This window comes from Siphateles boraxobius, unplaced genomic scaffold (assembly GCF_051911475.1).
Source record: "Siphateles boraxobius isolate OS27281-9 unplaced genomic scaffold, OSU_SipBor_1 29, whole genome shotgun sequence".
NCBI lineage: Eukaryota > Metazoa > Chordata > Actinopteri > Cypriniformes > Leuciscidae > Siphateles > Siphateles boraxobius.
Genome location: NW_027508908.1, coordinates 4,846,018 through 4,873,985, shown reverse-complemented (window position 1 = coordinate 4,873,985; position 27,968 = coordinate 4,846,018). Strand labels below are relative to the sequence as shown.

Sequence of the window (27,968 nt, the reverse complement as noted above, 5' to 3'; positions counted from 1 at the left end):
CGGCACCTTTTTTCCCCCACTTCAAGCACTGGATAGATAGATAGATAGATAGATAGATAGATAGATAGATAGATAGATAGACAGACAGACAGACAGACAGACAGACAGACAGACAGACAGACAGACAGACAGACAGAACTATTGAACTATTAAAGAAGAAGCAATCGATTTTTATAAGTTGGCCTACCTAAAAATCAAATCAATTCAGGATAATAATACTGATACTGATTGATACTAAATTGTATTGATTCAAAATCATGGCAAAAGAATAGCTTGGCTATACTGTATTGATTTTGTTTCTCCTCAAGTCTCAGCCTCATGTAAGTAACAATTACAGAAGAATACAATAACGCATATTTTGTTACCGTTTGGAGTTTGGAAGGGTTCAGTTTGAGCAGATGTTTTATACCATCATCACTATCCTTGTCAGAGCTCATTTCCCAGTACATTCAGCATCTGCCTCATATTCACGATCTCAAACAAATTCTCAAAACTATCATTTCAATATCTTCAAAATCAATATTTTGATCACAGACAGCTTCTTCACCAGATCCACCATCAAGTGACAGTGACACTTATTTGATTGCATTCAGGACTTGCTCTGCAGTAAATCACTGAGCCATTTCAAGTTTTGCTGATGATACTTCCTATTCTTTTGTTTTTTGCCTTCCATACCCACAAATTCATAAACTGTGCCCACGCTTTCGCAATCCGTTCCCACAGGTTTGTAAACTGTACTCACGGATTTGTGGCATCTCCCCCAGTCTGTGCCGGATGATTCAACCAGGCCTCCTGTTTAGGTGCGGGATGCATTTCATTATGTTTAAACTTTATTTTTTAAAATTTCTTGAATTTTCAAAAATAAAAAAAGACATTTAGGCTACTTGTATCTTTAACGTCTATTTTTTGGGAGAAAAGGCTCAGTATAATAGAATAAGCAAAAAAAAAAAAAAAGACTTCACATATAAAAAAAAAATATAACACAAACACAAGGTTAGGTTATATAAAAATAAAACATTCATACATTATTTTATGATTAACATATTACTGTCTTCGGTGAACTCATTTATAGTTATAAACGAAAATGATAATAATAATTTATTATTATTATTATTATTATCATAATAATAAATCAATATCGGAACAAAGCAATTTGTCAAATGTCAGTCATAATACAGGTTAGACAACAATAATACAGGGCTAAGATTATCAAAAATAAACACAAGATTTTGACGCATATTCAAGTGTTTGTGCGGAGTGTGGAGCGCTCTTGCTGCATGGCACGGAGGCGCCGGGGCAAACACTTGAATTTTCCTATCAACAGGGGAAACAACTTAAAATACTCTATAATTTCTGGTCATACAAAAAAGAATAATACCTCATTCGCAACTACTTTTATTTGTCCAAACTCACAATAACAAGAAAACGTTGTGCTTTTGTAAAATAAAAGAAAACAATCAGGCGTGCTCTCATGATCTCCGTGAACTGGAGCGCGTCTCATAAATGAACTGAAACAAAATATAACCTACCTATATAAAGCTTGAAATGTCCACTTTTAAACAAACAATTAAAATGCCTCATTATTTTTTCAGACACATTTATTATCATTAGCCTATAAATCAACTTTCTGTATGGTTCCAGAGACATGGCTCTTCTCATTCAGCACTGCGGGGAAAATATAATTTACAGGTTCTAGTTTGACCTTAGAAAACCATTAAAATCGACATTTTTTTCCATATTAATTTGTGAATATTTTAAATGTTTAATAAATTAATTAAATATTATGAATTAATTTAATTATAAAATAAAGATAATAAATTTGAAAATACCTCAATTTTTTTTAATTATTTTTTTCGCGCAGCATTTGGTGTGTAGCCTACAGTTTAAATTTAAATGTTGGTGTTCAACTTTGCGTTTTAAAATACAACAACCGTTCATTTTTTGTTTTTCAATTCTGGGTTAAAAAAAGAAAAACGAATGGATGCAAAAGTACACGGACCTTATATTATTAAATATTTCAAATAATGTTTTAGAAAAAGCCACGCACTCCACACTGGTTGAATCATCCGGCACAGACTGGGGAAGAGGCCAAAAATCCGTGAGTACAGTTTACAAACCCGTGGGAACGGATTGCGAAAGCGTGGGCACGGTTTATGAATTTGTGGTTACAGATTGCAAAAAGTGAAGGCATGGTTTACAAATCCGAGAGCGCGGATTAGGAACTTGTGGGTAGGCCAACGGTTTATTTATCCGTGGGCACGATTTGTTTAACCAATGGAACAGTTTAAGAATTCGTGAGTACAGTTTATAAACTGAGGGGACGGATTGCAAAACCGTCGCCACGGATTATTATTATTATTTTTTTTCCCACAGGTGACTTCCAGGGCTCCGTAATACGGAAATATAAAACCCAGTTGAATATAAAAAAGTGCAGTTCACATGTTACTCCCGCTCGTCATCGGTAGCTGTCACAGTTGCTAGGCGACAAGAACAATCGTCCGTAGTTTTTTTTTTAAAGGGGTGGTAAAATGCCCTTTTCACAAGATGTAAAATAAATCTCTGATGTCCACAGAGAGTGTGCGTAAAGTTTTATCACAAAATACCCCACAGATATTTTTATATAGCATGTTAAAGTTGTCACTTTTTGAGGGTTAGCAAAAACGCACCGTTTTGTGCCTAGCCCTTTAAATGCAAATGAGCTGCCTCAGAGGGCGGGGTTTCAAGAACTCTTGTGTGTTAGCAGCTGCGATTACCTTACGCAGACACACTAAAATTACAGAAACTATTCTGGCTTTATTGTTAAAACAAGAGTCAGATAAACGGCGTTTATGTACATTTTAGGGTTGGTGATGTCACTAACCCGGGAGGAATGTCGTGTAGTCCCTCCCTACCAGCTGTTTGTTGTAGTCCTTTTCTTTAAAAGCAAATATCTCCCTTTGCTTTGCACTTTGAGCATTGTAACTTTGCAGAATTTGTTAAAGCTCAAACAGCAACATTTCATACTAGCTAAAAATCGTGTTTTACCACCCTTTAATAAAAATGCTGTCGTCACCGGCGACTTATGGGGTAGGATAGGCCGCTAAGGATCCGTTTATATATCCTTCCTTTCACGGGGAAACGAAGGGTGCATTTGGCGTTGCTTTTGAATCAGGGTAGCCTTCGTCGCGCCACGATGACCCAAACGGCCTTCGAATACGGCCTTCGAAGGGTGGAGAATTGAATTGAGACAGCCTTCATCGCGCCGCGGTGACGCAATCACCCTTCAAATGCGGCCTTCGAAGATGCAGCCTTTGAATTGGGACATCCTTCGTCTTGCCGTTGTGACGATTCGTCGCGCCACTGTGACGCAATCGGCCTTCAAATGCGGCCAATCGGCCTTCAAATGCGGCCTTCGGAGGATGCAGCCTTCACATTGGGACACAGCTATTATTTTGTTCCCTGTTTTGTAGTTTTTTGCTTTTGGAGCTCTCTGACCTTTGTGTTGTCGGCGTGAAGAGATTCGCTTCAACTATCATACTAGCAATCCTTTCTCAGTCTCTACGAAACACCTTGCAAATGCACATCTACAGGGGAACTGTCGTTTTTGCAATCCGTGCATCGTTTTCCTCTTCTCTCTATCTCACCTCTCTCTATCTCTCCCCTGAAAGCTGTCTCATTTCTTGAGGTCACCTTCAGAACCTGTATAGAAGGGAACGTCCTCTCCGACTGAGGGCAGTCTATAAATGTAAATGCTATTAGTTCTATTATTTATCCACTCTCTATCCCGTTCCGTTCCTCCCTATCACCCTCCTTTTCCGCATGTGGCTTCTTCTCTGCGTCTGTCGGGAAACCCCTCCACGGCTTTCATCTCTTTCTTTCTCTCTCTCTCAGTCTATTTTTCTCAAACACAATTCTCCTCAACACCTGCAGATATCCACCATGCTCCCTTAATGTGGCAATTCTCCAAAGTCATTTTCAATTATGCTTCAATGAGCTCTGTTATTAGAGCAGAGACGCTGCCGCTGACAGTCTGCCTCAGGCCTGAATTGTGTGAGCATGTGTGTGATTGTCTCTGCTGTGTGTCTGAGAGGAAATTGAAAGGTGTATACTTGTGCCAGATTGAAAGCGTCTTTGTGTGTGAGGATATACGTTTGTCTTTGTTGCGGTTTCACAAGGAAATTGCTTAGGGCAGCGTCCCACTGCCAACTCACTTTTGGATGAGGGTGTCACACCTAAACCGACTGTTTTTGGGTGACAGACTATTACGACCGCCCGTGACTTTTCTCTCCGATCCGCTGTCATGGATTGCCAACATAAGTGCAGGGGTACAGCGCAACCAATTGTAATAGACTGAATTAGACTCAATTCATGGAGTAACTGTACCTTGTGTGTATTTCTTCCTGTGAGGCTTGCACATAGAAAGTATTTGTGCAGTTTCAGTGAGGAAGTTACATATGTTTAATATCGGCATTTCCATGAACAATTAGCTATATTAACACAATACTAAAATAATGCAATAAACAATAAAAAAACAAAGCAATAATTTCGTCTCTTAAAACTCATCTTTGATCCCCGAAATGGCATATTTAAACATATTTAAACAATTCTTCATGACCTAAAATAGCTTGAATGTAACTCTACACCCTTGCCTCATTTAGTATATGTGGTTCTATATGCAAATGAGCCCCGCCTCCACTAACTCACACCAGCTCAGAGATCCACTCGTTGACTATCACACGTTGACGTGATTGGTTACAAGGTAGTTTGTGATGTCAGAAACACCAGCAATTTCAAACTGCGTTTTTGAGTCTGACTTTGGTTCACTGCAGTTTTAATTAAGGAGAAAATACTCAGCAATGGTGCTGACTTGAATTTGCACATGGTTTGTGGCTTAAAGCATATTAAAAACACCACATAGACATATAAACAACATAAAAAGCTTGATTTACACCAGAGGGTTGCTTTAAAGTTTTGATAGGTAAAAGTATTGGTGTGAATGTACATTCCAGCATTAAACACAATGACAGCATGCACACAAGCTCTCTTCTTACTGAGATAAGCTTGCTGATGAAATCCAGATTATGAAAATTTTACTTGCTTCCATTTCCTTGGACACCCTGATAGCAAACACATCCGTCACATATCCGCCGTCCTCGTCTCGGCTTAGCAGAATGTATTTTCATAGTCATCATAAAACTTTCAGTCATGCATCTGGGTGCGATGTCAAGTCTGTTTGAGCTCTCCAATGAAACTGTAGTGATACAACAATGGGATTTAAAAATGAACAAAAGTGTGTTACTCCACTGCAAGTATTCCATCCTGACAGTGTGACGCAAGCAGTCTTTCCGATGTTTTCCAAGCAACATGCACAAATCACCAGTGAGACAATAACTGGAGGTCAAGAGTGTGAAGGCTTTAGTCTTTATAACACAACATGTTCTATATCTGTCAGACGGTATCAAGTGTCACGCAGTTTCAGCAAAACTTCCTGTTTTGTTTCCCTTATCACTGTTATGCTTCTTTTAAATTGATCTGCCCTGGTGGCATCCTCAAAACAGCAGACTTGATTTTTGAACAAACTAGGGTTTAAGTGTGGCACGCACTATACTAGGATTTTGCTTGCTGTTTCTATCGTTAGGTGGTTGCCAGGTTGTTCTGGATGGTTTCTATGTAGTTTGTTACAAGTATAATTCAATATTCAATTCATGAAATCTTGGTGCCTATGGCTCAGGTCCTTCTTTTTAACTGAAGTCTAAAGTTTTTTTCTTATATATATATATATATATTAAGTCCTCAAAATTGCACAGCTTGTTCAGGCAAGGTGGGTTTTTAAAATTAACTATATATATATATATATATATACTTTTATCCAGCGAGGATGCATCAAATTGAACTTGATAGTAACAACTTAAACAATAAAATAAACATATTAAGCAGCACATCTGTTTTCAACATTGATCATAATAAGACATGTTTTTTGAGCAGCAAATCAGCATATTAGAATGATTTCTGAAGGATCATGTGACACTGAAGACTGGAGTAATGATGCTGAAAATTCAGCTTTACATCACAGTATACATTATATTTTATTTAAAATATATAAACAAGTTATTTTAAAATGTAATAATATTTCATAAAATCATTTAAAAAATATTTAAAAATATCGCTGATAACTTATAATATTTTAAATAGACATTTGCAGCTAAATGGCTCTAAGCAACAGAGTCAATTGTGTTTAGTTACTGAATTAAACACCATTTTTGAACAAATTGGTTGAATGATGATTCTCATAAACCACTCAGAAACACACTCATTGTTTTGTCCCTAAATTAATCTGCGTTTTTGAACGAAGTGATTCAATGACTTAGACAATGATAAAGACAGTTAGTTAGTTATTTAGGTAGTTAAGTTGAGGGTGATATTGTATCTTGTAACTGTAATTCTCACCCTTGTCCACTTGGTGGCGAGCTCTCTTGCTGACTAACAAGATAATGGTCATCGAATGGCTTTTCGTAGGGATGGGCGATACCACTTATTTTGTTTTCGATACGATACCGATACTTTCAAGGCCAGTATCGCCGATATCGATACTGATACTTCTATACTGAACTTTTAAATTTGAAAATTTCTTAAATTATTGAATTACTAAGATTAAAATGGGTAATGATACCGACTTAACATTATATTTTAAAGGCATTTTAACATTCAATATGGAATTCAATTGGAATTTATTAGATTATATTTTTATTTACACGTGGTTACAATGTTTACTTGTAGTGGTATCCATGGAAATCTACAAAATATTATAGGCCTAGTTGAACTATGATCACTTTAATGATAATTTTCATAAGGGACTGCCAGTGACCGGCTGTTGCACCCATAAAACTGCAACCTTTTTATTCTGACAGTGTATGATTTATATTAAATTTAGTTACAAAATAGAACTATGAACTTTTAACATTCAAAAAATAATTTATTTGCCCAAACTGTGTAGGCTACAATTTAAATTAGTTTATTGTGAAATAGCTCAAACATATGATATTTTTCTGTCTTATGTTAAGCATTGTTCTGGGCTGCGTTTCCCAAAGCATTAATGGTTTCTTGCGATACTTTTGGGAAACGCAGCCCTGTTTGAATGCATTGTCGGCAGTGTGTGAACACTCTCTGTGGTTGATTGCTTCTGACTTGCAGCATTTGCGTGTGTTCAGTTAAGCAGGAAAATAGTTATTTACTAACAATTATTTACTAAACAGGTTATTCATCCAATTCAATGCATATTGTACGCATTAAACTTCTTGTCAAATTAACACAATCACTGGTAAAAAAAAACACAAAAAAAACCCACAAAAAAAACCTGTAGTATCGATATTTTTATTTGAGTATCGATACTTTCGATGACACACAACACGGTGGCGCGCCGCAGAGGATAATGGGTAATTAGAGAAAACGGAAACGGAAACCCATCTATAGTGGTTGTTAGGTTAAACAGGGCAACAGGCTTCTTTCCTCCCTGTCTTGTTTCTCTTCCCCAAACCACCACACAGTTAGTCTGTCAGTGCAAACGCTTGATTTATGTCAACGTCGGCAGCCTGGAGTCAGATTAACCTCCACCTCACGCACAAACTTCCTCGGCATAATATATCACAACAGAATCAGAATCAGAAAGCCGGCAGTGATGCGTCGTTCCTGCGTTTCGCCCGTGTTCACCTCCCTTTCCGTCTTTGTTCCCACACAGCCAAACAATACTGAATGTGTATTGCCAGCCTCCAGGCTCACTTTAGCCCCAGGGCTGCCAACGCGAGAGGGATTCAGGTCTCCACAGTCTCATCTTACTAGCACAAGTTCAAGTACGAATTTTTATTCTTCCATTTAGAATCCTTTTCAAGTCTCCCTGGGGATTCGGAATATAAGGCCAAGCGATTGATCCAGCGGGTATCTTTTCCTCCCTTTAATTTTTCACTGCTCTCTACACCTTTGTGTTTTTGCCCGGTGTTATCAGAGCGAACATGGACACTATCTGCTGGACAGTGGCCAGCTGGCATCAGAAAAGTAGAGCTATGTGTGTATGTGCATTGAGGAACAGATCAGGAACAAGTTCTATATTTTTAGGTGGAATCACAGAGGTCTCAACTAGGCCTGGATCTTTGGGAGTTTGTCTTGATGAGAAGTGCTGCTCTGTGTGGGATTTTCCCAGAGAGGCTGATGTGCAAATGAATATTGATCAAACTCGTACGTCCTACATCGTGTCTACACTAGAAACGTTGACGCTTCCAGATCTTTCACTAATTGGACTGTAGACTTGGCAACAGTGAGATAATGAGAGTTCCATATACTGCAATTCTATAGTTCATAAGATTATTTTTTTATGGTTTAAAATAGAAGATTATATCTTGAAATATTTGTTTATTGTATGTATTTTTTAATGGTTTTCTGTAATCATGAAACTACTTTTAGCAGATATAACTCTTGTCTTCAGTGCTATATCGTCCTTGTTAAATTCCCCAGTAAACTTATTATTTTATTATTAGTAGTAGAAAATTATTGTGCTGTGTGATCTTTTTTATTTTTTATTTCAAAAGAACAGCATTTATTTCAAAATAGAATTAGCAACATTACACATGCATTTACTGTCACTTTTAAACAATTAAATGCATTCTTTCTGAATTAAATTATACATTTTTCATCATTATAATCAACAAAGCGGTTTACACTACAAGTGCCTGTCGTGGGTGTCAGTTAATATATCAATAGCTTAGATAACAGCTTTGTTAATTATAAGTCTATATTTTGTCATATTGCTTCCCTTTTTAGACAGAGTAACAATAAATTATAATGGTGCATTTACCTTCACATCTCTGTGTTGATGCTAACATGTGAATTTATTAAAACAAATAAAGCAAATCACACAGCACCGTCTCCAAACTATGATCATTATAAACATTAGTAATGCTTCTGTATTACTGCAAATTTATACATGGCTCTGTCGTACAATCGCCAACTTCTTCTTTTGAAATCCTTCCATAATTTGGACTCCATGTATTTTAGCTAAAGTTAATAGTCATTATTTTGTTAACCACGATCAGGCTTGATGAGGCTTCTGTAAGTGATACAGAGAGCCAACTAGTTTGAAAGCTCACCAGCAATTAGTTATTTATACAGTAAGAGGAGAATCATTTCTTCTCCCTTTGTCCTTTTTCAGGCGCCGGAAATAAATGACGTTACATAATTTCCATATTCATTCTGGTCAATTTACACATCAGAGGTACGTCGGGCTCCTCGGATTTCGTGATTTCACACTTCTAGGGCCAAGGTTTCTGCACATGAAAGAAAAAAATATCAAACAAAATCATTTGTATACATCATATGCATCAGAGTTATACTGTAGGTAAGGGATTGATTGAAACAACAGTTAATGTTACAGCCCCGGTTATTGGGTTTATTTTGAGTGCATTTTTGAGGAGGTTCAGCCTCTCTTGGTAATGTGGTGGCTTGTTTTTGAAGTTCTCTGCTGTGTTCATTGTTCTTTTGCCATCCCTGGAGCCTGGTGCACATGCCTCCACATTGTTCTACTTTACTGCCTCACCATCTGGCTTCTCCTCACAGACAATCCCTAACGTGATACCTGGCCACCAAACCTCTCGTTTTCACATTCTCTCCATGTCTTTGTCTACCAAGCTTTCTACATTCACTGAAAGTTTGTGTTGACTTACATTTTTGCCGTGCGGTTCCAGATTCAGAGGACTAAGCCAATTTTCAAAGAAACAAAGATGGCACATGGTCAGATGTCGGGAATCACATCTTGGCATTGGGTGTCCCCACATTGTAGAAGACAAACAGTTTTCTTGTGTGTGTTTTTCCTGTTGAAATGCCATATTTCCCAGATGTGCATTCCAATCTTCAACGTGAAAATGGAATACAAGGTACAGTGAAACCATATGAGACGCGAAATGTGCCGTAAAGCTATTGCCTATGTTTCACCAAAGTGTGCCCGTCCCCGTAGCTTTCAGTGTGAAACGTTCACACACGTGCCACCGCAGAACAAATTCTCTTTTTAATTCCGGACCTTAAATTCACACTGGGATTTTGATGCAGTGCTTTTTCACAGCATTCATTTCTCTCCTGGAAGGCTGGAAAAGGTCCATTCTGTGTTTTTAGGCCGTGTTAATGTCACCACTGCTTCAGGCATTTGCTTTTATTGGTCTTTTACGTCTCTGACTTGTGTTTTTCTCCTAACATACTGTTTTTTGATGTTCGTTATTCTTAATGGTTTTCTAAAGTCCCTGTCGCAATTCTCCAAACTCGCTAGCAGGTGTATAAACATAATTATACCAGCCACCGCAACAGAGCTCTTCTGGTGGGAATTGAATAATTGAATAGCATGACAAACCACATCTTTCTTAGCTGTGTTCAAGGAACACATTATAAACATAAAATAGCGTCATACAAATGCAGGAAATCCTCACACCACTTTTAGCAGGTTACCCTTAATGGCTTACACCTTCATAATTCAACTCTGTGTCTTCTGACATCATAAAAATAATAAAACATATAACATGAACATTATTAACATTATTCTTTCAGATGTCATGATACTATAAAAATATGAACCACCTCATCTTCTTAAATAAGAGGCTTATGACAAGACAATATATTATGAGCTCATTTCCTGCTGTGCTACCTTAACTATGGCGATACTGCACTTCATTTTCCTTTTTTCACTTTTTTTAATGAATCCATTTAAGGAACTCATCTTTTACTAAATATATATGAAAGCAGTCTCAAGCAGAACACTTCTTACTCTGAAACAATATAGATATTTTTGCAATATATAGAAATATTTTTTTTCTGGTATATATTTACATTAAATAACTATTGAGGTTATGTCTATGTTTGGTAATGTCTATTATTGGACAACACAGAGTATTAAATAGATATCATATTAAAGATGATATCCAATTTATTACTGTACATTTAATTATTTATTTATTCATTTATTTATTTGCTTGTTATTTTCATGAGTCACATGCTATTGTGCTTCTTTTTTCTGGTGGAGTGCCATGAAAATACAGTTCCCTTTCAAGGGAACTCGAGCTGCGTTTGAGACGCGGTGGGAAGGCTCTGCGTGATTACGTCGTGAAGCACGTGTAAAATCGGTCCAATGGAAGCCCGCTACGACATAGGTGACGTCATAGACCAGGAAACTATAAAGCAACCCTGAAATCAGACCGCGATAGCTTCTGCACCTTCAGCAAGCGCTCTCTGTATATCTGTCCTTGTCTATTTATTGTTGTCTGTCAAGCCCCTTATATATATATATATATATATATATATATATATATATATATATATATATATATATATATATCACTATGGCGAGCAAGCAAAGTTATAAACCTTGTGTTGTGCCCTGCCCTCGTTATATCACGGGTGGGGACACACATCCTATGTGTATTGCTTGTTTGGGAGTGGAGCATGCCCAGTCAGTCCTCGAGGGGGCTGACTGTGAGCATTGCTTGAGTTTGTCTATGAAAACTCTCCACTCTCGCCGAGCGTTCTTTGAGGAGGACGGTTCGGTTCGCGCTCCCCGAGGTGCGGGTCCCGCTGCTGCCGAGGCACAGCGTCGAATTTCATCTTGGGGTTCGCAGATGGATCTAGTAGCGGGGTTTGAGACGGGCCCCGCCCTTTCTCAGCCCTTACCTACTGGATTCGGTGTCTTTGCCCAGGAAGGAGCCCGCGCTGCGGCTTCTCCTTCCCAGGCTGAGGCACCAATATTACGGCTATCCAGTTCTGAGGATCTGGATGTCGGTAGTATGGGGGATATTGAGTGTTCGCCAGCTCATACCCCTGCTGATGAGGAGCTTATGGAGGTTTTATCTCGTGCTGTTACTAAATTAAATATTGAGTGGCCAGCCGATGATTTCGATGTTGAATCTAGAAAGAGTCTTTTAGATGAACGTTATTTACCATCTAGATCACGACCTCCTCGTCGGGAACTCCCGTTTTTTCCCGATCTCCACGCCGAGGTTTCGAGATCGTGGATTAAACCGGCATCTTTCAGAGTGCATAACCCACAAACTAAGAATTACAGTAAAGTTCAAGGGATTGATCATTATGGTTATTTGACTATGCCTCGTGCTGAAGACACACTAGCGAGCTATCTCTCCCCTGAGTCTTCTTCTTCTCTGAAAGCCCCGACGTTACCCACCAAACCATTAAAAAATACATCTTTGTTGGTGGGTAAAGCGTATTCGGCAGCAGGTCAGGCCGCAGCATGTTTGCACACTATGTCGATTCTCCAAGCGTACCAGGCTGACCTGCTGAAGGACATAGACGATAGTGAGGAAGTTAGTGCTGACGCAATTCGAGAATTGCGTCGCACGACAGATTTAAGCTCAAAGGCGGTATATATTCCGGGGCGTCAGAATGTGGGAGCAGATATTCTGTCGAGACAGGGGCTGAGGCCAGGGGAGTGGAGACTTCACCCAGAAGTGGTGGAGTTCCTGTGGGAAAAGTTCGGTCGTGCTCAGGTAGACCTTTTCGCATCATCAGATTCAACCCATTGTCCCATGTGGTTCTCTCTAACGCACCCAGCTCCTCTCGGTCTGGATGCTATGGTGCAGGTGTGGCCGAGGCTGCACCTGTACGCCTTTCCCCCGATATCTTTGCTTCCGGGGGTTCTGGAGAGGGTTCGCCGAGAAGGGGCTCGTCTGCTACTAGTAGCCCCTTATTGGCCGACCCGAGTTTGGTTCTCGGACTTGGTGTCTCTTCTGGACGGCTCCCCCTTGGAGATCCCAATCAGGGTGGACCTCCTGTCTCAGGCCGGGGGAACGATATTTCACCCTCGGCCGGAGTTGTGGAAACTGTGGGCCTGGCCTCTGAGGGGGCCAGGCTCAGGGAGACCGGTCTTTCGACCGATGTTGTAAAAACCATTCTTCAATCCAGAGCTCCTTCCACGAGAAGGCTGTATGCGCTAAAATGGAAACTTTTCACCACGTGGTGTGTTGAACGTCAGTTAGATCCTGTTAACTGCCCTGTTGGTTCAGTTCTTGATTTTCTGCAAGACCGTTTCTCGGCCAGGTTATCTCCTTCCACCCTAAAGGTTTACGTGGCGGCTATATCTGCCTACCACACCCCTCTGGGGGGTACTTCTATTGGGAGAAACCCTCTAATTACTCGCTTTCTCCTTGGTACATTGAGGTTGAGACCTGCACTGCACTCTAGAGCACCGGCTTGGGACTTGGCCATCGTACTCGAGGGTCTGGCTTTAGCTCCCTTTGAGCCCATCGAGGAGGTTTCTGAAAAGTTCCTCACTCTAAAGACTTTATTTCTCCTTGCTATCTCATCTATCAAGAGAATTGGTGATTTACATGCTTTGTCGGTTGCTCCTTCATGTCTGGAATTTGCACCTGGTATGGTGAAGGCATTTCTCTACCCCAGGCCGGGTTATATTCCTAAGGTCCCACTGAATGTTGGATGCCCAATAGTGCTGCAGCTGTGCGGGCCCATTCTACTCGGAGTATGGCGGCCTCTATGGCCTTAATTTCGGGAGTTTCCCTTCTTGACGTATGTAATGCGGCAGGATGGTCCTCTCCGCATACATTTGTCAGGTTTTATCACCTTGACCTCTCCACTCCTGGGGCGAGGTTGCTTGCTTCTTAGTGTGCGCAGGACCTCACACAGAACGGGCATTTGTCATTATGGCGTAGTGGGTATAGGGTTCCCACCGCGTCTCAAACGCAGCTCGAGTTCCCTTGAAAGGGAACGTCTCAGGTTACGTATGTAACCCTGGTTCCCTGATAGGGAACGAGACGCTGCGTTTGCCTGCCATACTTCCTGCATGCCCTGATCGACTTGCTTCAGGTTTTTCAGAAGCTATCGCGGTCTGATTTCAGGGTTGCTTTATAGTTTCCTGGTCTATGACGTCACCTATGTCGTAGCGGGCTTCCATTGGACTGATTTTACACGTGCTTCACGACGTAATCACGCAGAGCGTTCCCACCGCGTCTCAAACGCAGCGTCTCGTTCCCTATCAGGGAACCAGGGTTACATACGTAACCTGAGACGTTTTTACATCCTAAAAACGGCAGGAAAATTTCATTCATTTCATTGGTTCGTTCGTTCGTTTATTTATTTTTCTTTCCTTTTCAAGTAGATTTGTTCAAATACGAGTGCCATGAAATCCACTTTTACATCCTAAAAATAGGAAAATGTATTTGTTTGTTTGTTTGATTGATTGGATTGTATATCATTGAAAAATATCACATTGATATTAAATGATTAACCTGGCAACAGTGCAAAAAAATATATAATACAAGCACTATAATATGGATATGGCTCTGAATTCTGATTGGGTGAGCTGTTTCAAGCCATAAAAGCATAAATTGTAGTTTTGCTGTATAGCAGAAAATCTACCGGTTGATACATTTCAAACATTGCACAGTATTTACACCATCATACCACCTAGCTCTAGATGGAGTTTACTCTATAATTTTCCTGTATGTATTTCTCACTTCACCTTCCTTTTACATTCATATCTAAGAAGTGACGGTCTCTTTACTGTGAATAATCCTTGTGACTTTATTTTGCTGCCACTCCAAAATTAAACAGTAAAGGTAAGATTGCATTGTAATTTCACTGAAATCCATTACTGCCCCATTGGTGGTGGGACCCGCTCCTAGGAAGAGGCAAGCAGGAATTGAGCGATGGAAAATAGGAATCCTCCATGGTGCCTCAAATTAGATTGCCTCTGTTTGGAAGCGGCGTGTGGGATGTGTTTCTGAGACTGTCACTTTGGTATGGGGTCAGTGATGGTGTTCAAAACACTATCATCTCTGCACTATTGCTGTGAACAGCAAGCTAACGTGATGGAGAGGTATTAGAGATTCGGGGAGGATTGTGTTGGCTAACAGCTCGTTTCTCCTACTAAATTATTCAGACTTGAGAAGCTGGGCCTATTCACTTGCTTTTGCTTTGGCTATATTTTACATGCAAGTCATTGGGAGAGCATTAATTATTTACTTTGTGTTGGTCCCCACAGAAATTAATGTTTTTTTTTGTGAGCTGTCATGTTTGATATTTTTCAACTTTAACTTGTTCACAAGTAGATTATACAAAAGCATACGTAAAGGTACATGACATGTTAGAGCCACATTTCACTGAGTCACGTTTTCTGGGAAAGAATGAAGAAGCAATCTTGAAAAAGGATGCAGAAGCATCATAAATGAAGTATTTTTGTAAGATCGCGTTGTGTGAAGAACATGCTGAAATGTCAATTGTGCACTGAAAATCTTCACCTCCAGTTAAACTGCAACCGATTCATGAGGGAATGAGTTGACCTTGAGAACCTGATTAGTCCGATTCATGAATGAATCATTCTGATTACATGAAAAGATCCAACTCAAAATAATGATTCATTCATTAATCAGATTGCTACTTCACTTCAGTGAATTCCAGACGTTTGGTCATGCATTTCAACCTGTTCCTCACATACAAGCTATTAGTGTGTGCTGCTCACACTTTGAGAAGTTTGGCTTAATTAAAACGAACCTTGGTGCGATGGCTCGGTTAGTGCGGTTCATTTGAATAAGTGTGAACGCTGCCATCCGAACCCTGGTGTACATCAAACAAGCGGACTGAAAAGATGAGTCTTTTCTTGTCTTAGTCGTGATGTTGCCCATCACAGTTCAGTACAGGCATTAGATCCGCGTCTCTGCAGATCTGTGTTCGTGTGACGGAGGGTTTCCTGCCTCTGTTTTAACTCCTTTACACATTTTATAAGCTCTTCACAAGTTCTCATCTGGTCAAAATACCATCAAATGTAGGCTACGCACATACTACGAGCACATTTAGCCCAGAACACAGCATTGTTTTGGATGTTCGGTAAATTCCGTCTCGAAATATACGTAATAAAAGCCGGCCAATCAGGTTGTGATCATATTCCTATGCCTTTAGGTTTGGTATCTTTAGGTTCAATGCCAACGTGAACGCTAAATGGACCAGGACTAAATGTTTTTTTTAAACCAAGCGAACCAAACTACAAGTGTGAACACACCCTTAAAAAAAAATGGTGTAGCTTTTGTGTGGAAAATACAACATTTGAATGAGAGTTGTCAGATATTTTGAAAGAATCAGGCCAGGATGTTCTTCAAAAATTCACCTTTGTGTTCCTCGGAAGAAAGAAAATCATAATGTGTTTAGAGTGACATGAGGGTGGGTAGATTATGACAACAGAATTTATATTTTTGGATGAACTATTCCTTTAAGGCTTATATAGCAAATATACATTTGCTTGTATTATTAAAGAGCGTTATATTCCCACACTGAGGTTGAATAAGAGAGAGAAATGGGTGGGCGAGACATGGGAAGCATATTTTACACAGCTGAAATAGGCAACACTCAGGAGAACGAGAGGTGGAGGCAAAAATAGAGATGGCAGGAATGGCAAGACAGAGTTGCTGAGATAAAATGAGGGGTTGGAGGGGAGGGGAGAGCCAGTTCAGGAAAAGGAAATCAAAGTAAAATATGAAGCTCTATTAAGCTTTTGGCAAATAAAAAACACAGGAACCGAGTACATGCAGTGGATTTTGTAGAGTTGACAAGAACTGTGGGTCTTTTTACAAAAAAAAAAAGTGTGTTTTTGTTATGTTTCTGTATTCACAGGCATAGGTTTCATTTTAATATTTAGAGACATTTTTCAATGTTAGTATATCAAGTTGTATATATGTTATATGTTATGTACTTTATAGTATAGGTTATAAAACTAATATATATATATATATATATATATATATATATATATATATATATATTTTTTTTTTATATTTTTCTATAATATCGTATTAATTTAAATAAAAAAGCATTTACTGTACTACTGTATACCTTTAAATTCAATGTGATTTTATAAAAGGATATTTATAAAGGATTTTAAATGTTAAAATCAACAGCTTTAGTATTGTGGTTGTCGGGTGTTTTTTAGTTTTAGTTTTTTTACTAAAAAAAACTCCTCATGCGACCTGTAAAGTGTTTCTCACTAGTTCCGAATGTATTTTCTCAGCAATAGCACCTGTTGTTTTAGTTGCAATGATAAACGCATAACATATAAACACCTCTCAGCCCCTCTGACGTGCCATTGCACATCAATATATTACGCGAAATAAAATACTTTCATTTGATACATTGGTTAGAAATGCCGGTATCATTCAGTAGTCTCTTATCTGTGTTAGGGACATGTTCCTACCGTCCATGCTCAGGTCTGTATTGCAAGACTGTAAATATCATTAGCCTTTCCAAACAAATCAGCGTATGCTCTGGATCAGTTGTCACACTTTTATGCCCAGGGGTTGCAGGATGATGTTAGTTTTGCTATTTGTAGAACAAGGCAGAATTGCTCAGCATATGCTCAGCAGATTGTGTTTGTCTTAGCAAGCTATTCCGCTCATCGCTGAGGATCAGGGAAATATACATAGCCAGGAAAAATAACAAAAAATCTGTGAAAGACCCTCATGAATATAATTTGCAGAAATCTGTTCAATCATTTGAGTTCGGCCGAGGTCCACAAATTCCAATCTCGATTCATTTTGCTGGGGAATGTAGTCATTTCGGTCAGGTTATGAATGGAGCTTGGATACAATACACACACACACACACACACACACACACACACACACACACACACACACACACACACACACACACACACACACACACACACACACACACACACACACACACACACACACACACAGACACACACACAGACACACACACACACACACACACACACACACACACACACACAAACACACGCACACACGCACACACACGCAAGTGCACCTATTATCATGAGGATTCTCCATAGACATAATGGTTTTTATACTGTAAAAACTGTACACCCACAAGGTCAAGATTTACTGGTATTACTATACATGTGGGGACATTTGGTCCCCATAACATAGGGAATACCAGGACCCAACCCACCACACACAAGAAACTAAACGCCTTCTGAATGCCATTTTGAAAATGTTGCTTCTATTTGCAGATCAACTGATTATGGCAGCACTTATGAGAGACTGAATGATAAAGTGGGAGTCAAGACCGTTTTGAGTTACCTCTATGTCTGCCCCACCAACAAGAGAAAGGTAAGACGCCTTTTCTTATCTTTGAGAGACTCCATGTTCCCCTACTTCAAATAAAGCTAGTTATTTAGAAATATTTCTTTATTTTCTGCTTTCCAAAAGCCTATAAAAAGATCATATACCAACCAGAACAACCTGCAACAATTCTTGGATTAATGAGCCAAAATCACACCTGAACAGCATGCATTATATTATTATATTATATTATATTTATAATAGTTATTTATAAGGCTGTCGCTGTGTCGCGATATGCGGTATTATCGCCATTTATTTATTTTTATTTATTTGTTGCTGTATAAATAAGTGTTACAATGTGGTCAGCATATACAAAAATGAGGACATTTTAAGTAACCTATGTAACCGAAACTAAACAGCGTTCCTGCGCATTGAAAGGCTGTCACTCAGCGCATCGTTACGGCAATGGACTTTCAAAAATTTCAAAAATGCTGATTCATTAAAAGATAGATGTAATGAAACAAGGTGTTAATTATTTTTAACTTCGAGCTCCACTTTTCAAGGCTCAGCTGACCAGCAATGCGTCGCGTGGGTATCGCTGATGCTGATGCTGATGCTTCACTTAATAGAGACCAATGGCATTGATTCAATGCGCGACTCGCTGACTTTTCTTCCCACAGCTTCCTCGCGCTGTTGATGCTGACCAGCGCTGCCGCTAACGCCATTCATGGTACCCTTAAACGTTAAAAGGGTGATACGACAAATATTTCACGTTCCTTGGACACGGCAACCTTTTTGCTCGGTCGATCTCTCATTCACTGTATGTTTAGGCTTAAGTGCAAATCTACGAAGCCTCTGTAGAAAATCACCATGATAAACAGTCTTGTTATCATTATTATTAACTCATTTAACATTCAATACACATGGCACGAAGTTTAAAACAAGAAGGCTTATGAAAAAAGAAAACATGTGAATATCGGTTTCTTGCATTCCTCTGCGGTTGGCCTGTCAGTAGCACGGTACTACAATATTGCGGTTATCGCTACAGCCCTAGTTATTTATAATAGTTATTAATAAAATTATTTTATATTCAGATATTTTATTTTTTGAATGTGCACTTATAGTATTGTATTAATGATATTAATATTTTGCACCAATATTATGCTAAAATGTTTTCAGTTCAGTTAGATTTTTTAAAGGGCACCTTTTATTCTACTTTTTACAAGATGTAAAATAAGTCTCTGTTTTCCCCAGAGTGTGTATGTGAAGTTTTAGCCCAAAATACACCACAGATAATTTTTATAGCATGTTAAAATTGCCACTTTTTGTGTGTGTCCCTTTAAATACAAATAATTTGCTGCTCCCGTCCCCCTTTCAAGAAGTGCATACTTTAAATTTTCCGGCATACTAGCGATGAAGTGTCCGTTTTCACTCCAGAAAATCACAGTAGGAGCTGAATAAAACAGTAAAAGAAGTGTTTAAGTCTTATCCATAAACTCTCTCTCTCCGTTTCATTATCATCGACATACACTGCGAATTACACAGAAACACTTGTTATAACTAATAGTAAACTAATATACATAGATTTTATGGAGGGTGCTTTTAAACTGGTAAACTTTATATCCGTAAAACCACTCTTATGAACTTTAATAAAGTGCGCGCTCTTCCCTTTCATTACTGCCGTGACCAGTATCTCTCCAGAGACTATAAGCTGGATCACGAACAGTTGGTACTGATCAATCCTTGAGTAACAACTTTTTAGCAAAGCCTGCTTTGTACTGACCCTCGCTCACATAGCAGTCTGGAGGGAAATAATTTGCCCAGACATAAACGAATGTAGGTATATTTTGGGGCGCATTCCCTTCAAAATAAAACCAATCCTCTGCATCCTCAGTGGCTCAGATGATGGGAGAAAATGAAGAGTTCCCTCTTATATCCAACAACAGAACACCAGGATTGCTTACGAGACATTGTTGTCACTACAGCTGCTCGAGCTGGGAGAAAAAGGCAGATAGTGTACAACTTGCTGAGGACGGAAACTATGGTAATGCAGGACTGTCAGTCAGTATGATGTCACACTGCTCAGAGAATCAAAACGGCATGTTTAATGAGACTGCTTTGTTTAAATGGGGATTTAAAAACAAGGAGAGGGTGGATTTTATCACTGTAGGGTGATTGTGTTCACACAATGCCAACACACATTTATGTCCAAACATCATGTTAAAGTGTTTTGTGCATAATAGATGCCCTTAATAGATTAAGATTTTTAGATTGATAATAGATTAAGGTGCCCATAATAGATTAAGATTTTTTTTTAAAATATTTTTAAAGGACGTTTCTTATGCCTGAAACGACTGAATTTATTTGGTGAAAAATACAGCAAAAACAGTGATATGTGAAATACATTCAACGACCACTTTATTGAAGTACACCTGTTCAACTGCTTGTTAATACAAATATCTAATCAGCCAATCACATGGCAGCAACTCAATGCATTTCGGCATGTGATAGTCAAGATGATCTGCTGAAGTTAAAACTGAGCATCAGACTAGGGTAGAAAATGGGTTTAATGTGTCTTTGAACGTGGCATGTGTGCCGGACGGGCTGTATTTCAGAAACTGCTGATCTACTGGGATTTATACGCACAACTTGGGTGAAAATGCCTTGTTGATGTCAGGGGTCAGAGGAGAATGACTGGTTTGAGCTGATTTAATTTGAGTGTACTGTATTTAGGTTTATAACCGGTCAGGTTCTAACCTTATTGATGAACATCAATTGTAGTTTGCGAGTAAAGCTGCAACTTCCTCCATCAATGTCAGATGCCCTCTTAATAATCTTCTGATGCGTGCAGTACAATTAAGTGAAAATCTCTGCGCTGCGTAAGTGATAAATCTATTAGACAGTCTATTAGGGAAAGCACTTTTCTTCCTGTTTTCTTCAAAAACACAGCCCAGAACGTTAAGTGCAATGTGAGTACAGGCCAGCAGGGAGTCAGATAACCACTCGTAACAACAGAGTTCTGCAGAAGAGTGTCTCTGAACAAGTCGAACCTTGAAGCAGACTGGTAACAGCAGCAAAAAACACACCAGTGCCACTCTCGTCAGATCACCAAATTTGGTCATTAGAAGATTGGAAAAATGTTGCCTGGTCTGATGAGTCTTGATTTCTGCTGCGACATTCAGATGGTCGGGTCAGAATTTGGCCTAAACAACATGAAAGCATGGATCCATCCTGCATTGTACCATTTGTAATGGTGTGAGGATATTTTCTTGGCACACTTTGGGCCCCTTAGTACCAATTGAGCATTGCAACACCACAGTCTCCCCTGAGTATTGATGCTGCCCATGTCCATTCCTTTATAATCACAGTGTATCATCTCCTCATGGCTGTCCAGCAGAATAACGCGCCGCCACTGAGCTCAAATCAACTCAAACATGACAATGAGTTCACTATAATATAAATGGATCTTAATCCAATAATAGAGCAGCTTTGGGATGTGGTGGAACGGGAGATGCACATCATGGATGTGCAGTAGGGGTGTAACAATATATCGTGTTACAATATATCACAATACAAAAATGTAACTATGTATCGTGGATAGTGACAATCTGTATTGTGTATAGTTCACCCAAAATGAAAACTACTGTGTGAGAAAAAAATTAAAGTTTTCAGAGTTTTAGTGTCAGTACTACATTAACTGCCATATATAATGTATAATAATGCAATAGGGGAATATTAGTGGGTTGTGGGTCCTGATAATGCCAAATGTCTGATGTTACCAGTAAAAGTGGCCTACATTATTTTAAATATATATTTGTGCAAGCATAATTCATCTGAAATAATTCTGTATTTTCAGCTTCAGAATCATGACTATTTTTACTCTGGTGTCTCTATTGTCCTGTGCATTGTGCTTCCAGCACCAAGTCCAGGCCTATTCATTTACACCCACAATGTAATATCAAATTTAGCATTTTAATCAACAGTGCATTTTTTGTCAACCTTTTTGTCTTACCATATGTCTTAGAGTATCACAATAATATCGTATCGTGATACGTATCGAATCGTGACATGGGGGTATCGTTACACCCCCTAATGTGCAGTGGACAAATCTGCAGCAACTTTCAACCTATTTCAGAGGAATGTTTCCAGCACCTTGTTGAATCTGCCATGATGAATTAAAGCAGTTCTGAATGCAAAAAGGGGGTCCAATCTGGTACTAGCAAGATGCACCCAATAAAGTGGCCGGTTGGTGTAGTTTTACCATTTAAAAGAACCGTTTTCTATTTCTATTTCTATTTCTATATTTATTTATTACATTTGTAAATGAAAAGCTGAATTTTCAGCAGCCATTACCCCAGTCTTCAGAGTCACATGTCACAGAGTCACATTTAACAGTCTTCTTCTTCTCCTTCTTCTTAGTTGTAAATGGTTAATGAAGTATGGAAAGTGTTTTTTTCAGCATTTTATTTAAAAACACTTTTTGAAGCATTATACATGTCTTTGCCATGATGTTTTTTTTAATCAATTCAACGTACCCTTGCTTATTAAAAGTATCAGTTTCTTGAAAGAAATTGTAAAGACAGCCCATAAACATCCAAAAATAAACCACAGTTTCATACTAGTCCTTCAAGCATTTCTTAAACTTTCGTCCCTATCTGCCCTCAGACAGTTCATTGGTCCCATTAGTACAATTTCCCATCAGAACAGATGGATGGCCTCCTTGGAACAGCGCTAGATTTTAGTTTATTTCTGCTTTTGTGAACTGTATAGGCTCAGTGGACACGCACAGTGCACAATAAGCATCATCTGAAGGTATCGTTGTTGTTTGGTGTCTCTATGCACAAACTGGATTAATGCATCTGCTTATTTCCCTGACTATGTGGGCAAACACAGTCCCAATCTAGGAAAAGGATTGACTCTGGCAGATCCCATGGCTATTTTCAAATAGGGCTAAGTTTAGGCCTATAACCTTTAACAGATCACTTTTCCATTTGTGAGATGGGCATGACATTTCCGCAGCTCTGCCTGAGCTCTTAAATGGGAACTTGCCAAGAATCCAAAGTGCTTTGTGTGCGTCTCTTTTAGCACCCGATGGAGACGAGATTACATGCTGATGCGAAGATCGCCGACAAATGAGCCTGTTTATATTTCCACCACCCTATTTGTTATAAAACACAGTTGATCGGCCATGACGTTATTAATTTGAAACTCTGTGTCCTTTTCCTGCTGTTTACACTGCCTTACTGGCGCTGACACCAATCTCGTTCAGTGGCGAGAGGCTTGGTGTGGGCCATTAACAGTGCGCTGCATGTAGATTAGTTTGCAAGATGGTAATCGTCTAGGTGTCGGCAGATAACAGAAAACCCTCAACACTATTGATTGCTCTTTGCAACTCTCCTCACTCTTTTGTTCAGCTCAGGAACATTTGTTCACAGTTGTCATGTTCTAGTGACTTGAAAACGTAATTATCTGCTAATGCTCCATCAGTATCAGTTTGACCTCAGATTTGCGGTTTCCCGCTGCACAGCCCAGTTGTGACTCGGAGACCCCGTCCACACCTGGTATTAACATGGACAGTGCTAAATAGAGGTGTAAATTGGATCCGTTTTGTGATGTGATGTCATTCTGATGCGCCCAGACAACATAATATACGATCAGTGATGCCTGATGTAGATGCAAGACAATCTTTTAGCATGAACATAGACTAAAAACTGTGAATGATTAATGGAAAAGTCAGTAGACTGCAGCTCTACTGTACATTATCTGACTGTGATCCATATGTTCATATAATCTATAGAATATTCTGCCTTGCATACTAAAAAAAAGTAGCACATTTTTGCTCATTTTTAACTTCATTACAGCATATCCAATATCCATATATTACATCAGTAAAGGATGAAGATCTCCACCCATTAATTTAATCTAAAATGGGAATTGCTAGCGCAAGCATGTTATGCTTAGCTCTATGAGAACACTGTCAAGTAAAATAGTCCAGTACATCTGACTATATACATTCTTGAAATAAAGGCATATGTTCCATGAAGAACATTTAACATCCATGGAACCTTTCCAGTGCACAAAATGTTCTTTTACAGCAACAGTTTCTCAACATTTATGTCTCCAAGGTCCCTGATTGTCCATAACACTATTCATCTTTTCCAGTTGTTTATAATTTAGAAGGATGGGAATTTTTATTTTATTTTACTAAATGATACAATAAATATTTTAATGGTATTTTAGGTATTTTAGAGTTTTTCAGGTCTAGAAATCACTTTTAATATTCCCTTATATATCCATGTTTTCCAAACCTGTGGGAATCTTGTCGGGGGGAAAAGTTGAGGGGGTTAATAAAATGAGAAATTAATTGATATTGAATTGTTTTGTCATGCTTGTTTTGTCTTATTTTTAACCCTTTTAAGTCATCTTGAGGCCCCTTTGCAAATTCGGTGAGGCCCACTAGTGGAACCCACAAAGTGGAACTAGTGGAACACAAACTAAAAAAAAAAACCTAAAAAAAAAACCCGTTCAGGCAGACCTAAAATGTACAATTCTCAAATCAATTCTCAATAAAATAGGTTACAAGGGAAAATGCATAACCATTCACAGGAATAGGCTTCTCGTTTTGAGCCAACACAACAGCTTTCAAGAAAAATGTAAGCAATCGTCCAAGGTGAGAGAAACATAGTCCAAATAGGGTGTCCATATCCGATTGAATACATCTGTAGAAGAATGTAATATACATGTTAAAAATTCCATTGGGATGAGTTCTTTCACAAGGTTATGCATTTTTTAATTGAGGGAGTTTTCTCACTTATCCAGAACATCAAAATGTTCTTTCTTGCAGCAAAAGTTAAAATACTAAAAAGTAGTTTATGATATGTATTCAAAATAATACCAGCCGGCAGACCTAGAATAAATGAACAAGGATCAACATCAATTATCATTCCCAGAATATTGCAAGTCTGCAATTTTCTTCCAAAACAAACCTCAAATATATCGTTCAGCCTCACAATACCTAAAGAATTCCAGAGGTTAAACCCAGAGTCATCAGTACCAGGAAGAAAATCTGGATTATTTTGAATTGGTGTAAGAGCTGATGTCAAATTGAACCTACCCTCTAGCTTGCGCGACTGTGCCCAAGCTTTAAGAGTGTTCCGTACGATTGGGCTATCATATAGAACTTTTAACTTTTTAGGATTGACAACAAACAAAAGATTCTGAAGAGGGCACATAGATTGTGAGGCTTCAAGATCAAGCCAAATAGAACATGGATCATTCTTCAACCAATCCGCCACAAAACGAAGCTGACACGCCAGCTAATACAATCTGATATTGGGAACATCTAGACCACCCGTTATGACTAGGGAGCTGTAGTTTGCTCATTTTCAATTTTGGTTTCCTTTTACTCCATATAAAACAAGAAAGCCATCCATTAAGCTCCTTAATAACTTTGCTAGAAAGTAAAATAGGCAGCATCATTAAATGGTACATTAAACAAGGTAAAATGTTCATTTTGATTATAGCAATTCTTCCCAAAAAAGATATGGGAAGAGCATTCCACCTCTGCAAATCATTATGAATTTTTTTCAAAAGAGGAGCAAAGTTACTTTTAAATAAAAGTTGGAATGTTGAGGTTATATGAAGACCTATATAAGTAAAACTTGACATGGAATATTTAACAGGGAAAGAGGAGAGCATTTGTGTTTCCGAGGTGAGACTGCCCAATGGTAAAGCAACAGATTTTGTCAAATTAATTTTATAACAAGAAAATTCTCCAAAGAAGTGTATAACATCAACCAGTCGTGGAACCGTTGTATTTGCATCCGACAAAAATGGCAGAATCGTCTGCATAAAGTAAAATCTTGTGTTGACTGTCACTTATTGTAACCCCACTAATCAATGAATCATATCTTATCGTTTCTGCCAAGGGTTCAACGGCAAGGGCAAACAATAATGGCGAAAGTGGGCAGCCCTGCCTGGTACCCCTACCCAGAAGAAATGTTTTAGATCTGATGACACTAATTTATATTAAAAAAAAAATTCTTCAGATCATAGCTGCAAAATTGCCGAGCACACATGGCAAACCACAAGATATCCTACGTAATTTTAACCAATCAAAAAATCCATTGAGATTCAGGAATCTCTCTGATTGGTGGGGCTCACATTGGGTCCCGGCGGGTCGTAATACACACAATTCTATCGTTATATTTAGCGCTACAACATAACATGTTATGGACAGAAACATAAATCAGTGCCTATGCTTCAGATGATTGACTGGAAGTTGTTCTTCCTGAGCACTAAGTTAACTAGACCTAATGCGCAAGTCTTTTCCCTTCAATAACAAACGCTGCTACTTAATGCAAAATTATGAAAAATGATTAGACCCTAAAATCTCTGAATTGCATCTGACAAGCCCAAAGACACCAGAACACACAAGGGGCCCTTTTCCATCTTCTTATAATGATAATGAACAGTAAAAATCGGGTGCCCAGGCCAACAAAATCCTGGCTGCGTTTCGGCTGGCTGTTTATTGCCGCTTAATGAAAAACAATTTATCTAAATCCCCGCCCCGGAGGATTCTTAGTTAAAGCTTGTGGAGAGAGAGGTGGGATTTTTGTCAGTGACAAATGCACCACTGTTTTTCCAATTCAAATCCAGTTGTGGGAAGAAAACAGCCATTTACATTTAGGGTGGATGGAGGTGAGTGAGACGATAGAGTGAGACGATAGAGGTAGCTTATGTTTCACAGTTTGCTTGCTAAATATTAACACATCTAGATGTCAACTATAAGTGTGCACGCTTAAATTAATGCGCGACGAAATGCTTTAGAGACTGTTAGTTTCCACTTAAACTTATATAACTTTGGATATAAATGTGCCATATTTTTTCCAAGCAGTAACAATCCTTAAATGTCTGCAACTGTTTTTAGCACTGAGGCTATCCTGGCATGACAGTGAACACGGCGCCTGGCATTCAGGTGCGAGCTCATTTAATGTGCAGACAGGTGTACTTGCCCTCTAATTATCATGGAGATCAGATGCAGCTGCCCAGTCAAGCACGGGCATAATAAAGAAACACTTTCCGTAATGCAGCATATTCGGTACCAGAAGAGTTTTAATTAAATGGTTTTCCCATCCACAGAGTTGCCTTACAGCCAGAAACAATTTAGGAAGAGCTTGGAAACTAAGTCAAGGTCAGTTCTAAAGTGGAACCAGTTTGCTCAGTGTGTCACTATTATTCCATTTAGACTGGAAGTAATGGTCAACCTTGATCTAGTCTGAGCTTTAGTTGGGGGTTTAAAGCCTTATTGGAGGAATAGTTCACCTAAAAATTAAAATTAAATAGAGCAAAATAGTCATACCGTGGGGATTTATACACATCATTCTCCTTTGTATACACAACCCTGAGTTTTAATTTTCCCTTGTCGGATCACTCTGACAGACATATACTTGGGAGATACAGAATGACAACTGATATTTATTTGCATTTAATGTCAGTAGTCTGCTATACTGCTATACTGTAAGATCTTATTGGTTTTCATTGAATCTTACTTTTTGGCCAAGAGTTTTCAGACTACTCTTTCATATGTTGAGCTTTAAAGGGTTAACCTCTGTGCTTTTCTGTTTTGTTTTTCTTAGATAATGGTGCTGACCGACCCAGAGTTTGAAAGCAGTGTTCTCATCAGCTCCGATGAGGGTGCCAGTTATCAGAAGTACCGCTTGAGCTTCTTCGTCTTAAGTCTGCTTTTTCATCACACACAAGAGGACTGGGCATTAGCCTACAGCCATGACCAGAAGGTAAGCATTGCTGATTCTGAGCAAAATAATGAGCCTCCAGTGGTAAAAACCACAGTTGACCATATTTGCTTTCTTAATGCGCATACCTGGTCTTATTGAAAAT

General features: G+C 38.8%; 1 protein-coding gene across 1 annotated transcript in view; it reads left to right on the top strand.

Moving 5' to 3' along the window:
* The window catches only part of sorcs3a (sortilin related VPS10 domain containing receptor 3a), a 309,488-nt gene that overhangs the window by 130,322 nt on the left and 151,198 nt on the right, over window positions 1–27,968 (top strand). Inside the window, exons 3-4 of the mRNA XM_077246248.1 lie at window positions 18,017–18,116; window positions 27,707–27,865. Of these exons, the coding sequence (XP_077102363.1) occupies window positions 18,017–18,116; window positions 27,707–27,865 (259 nt within the window). The remainder of the gene's footprint in view (window positions 1–18,016; window positions 18,117–27,706; window positions 27,866–27,968) is intronic.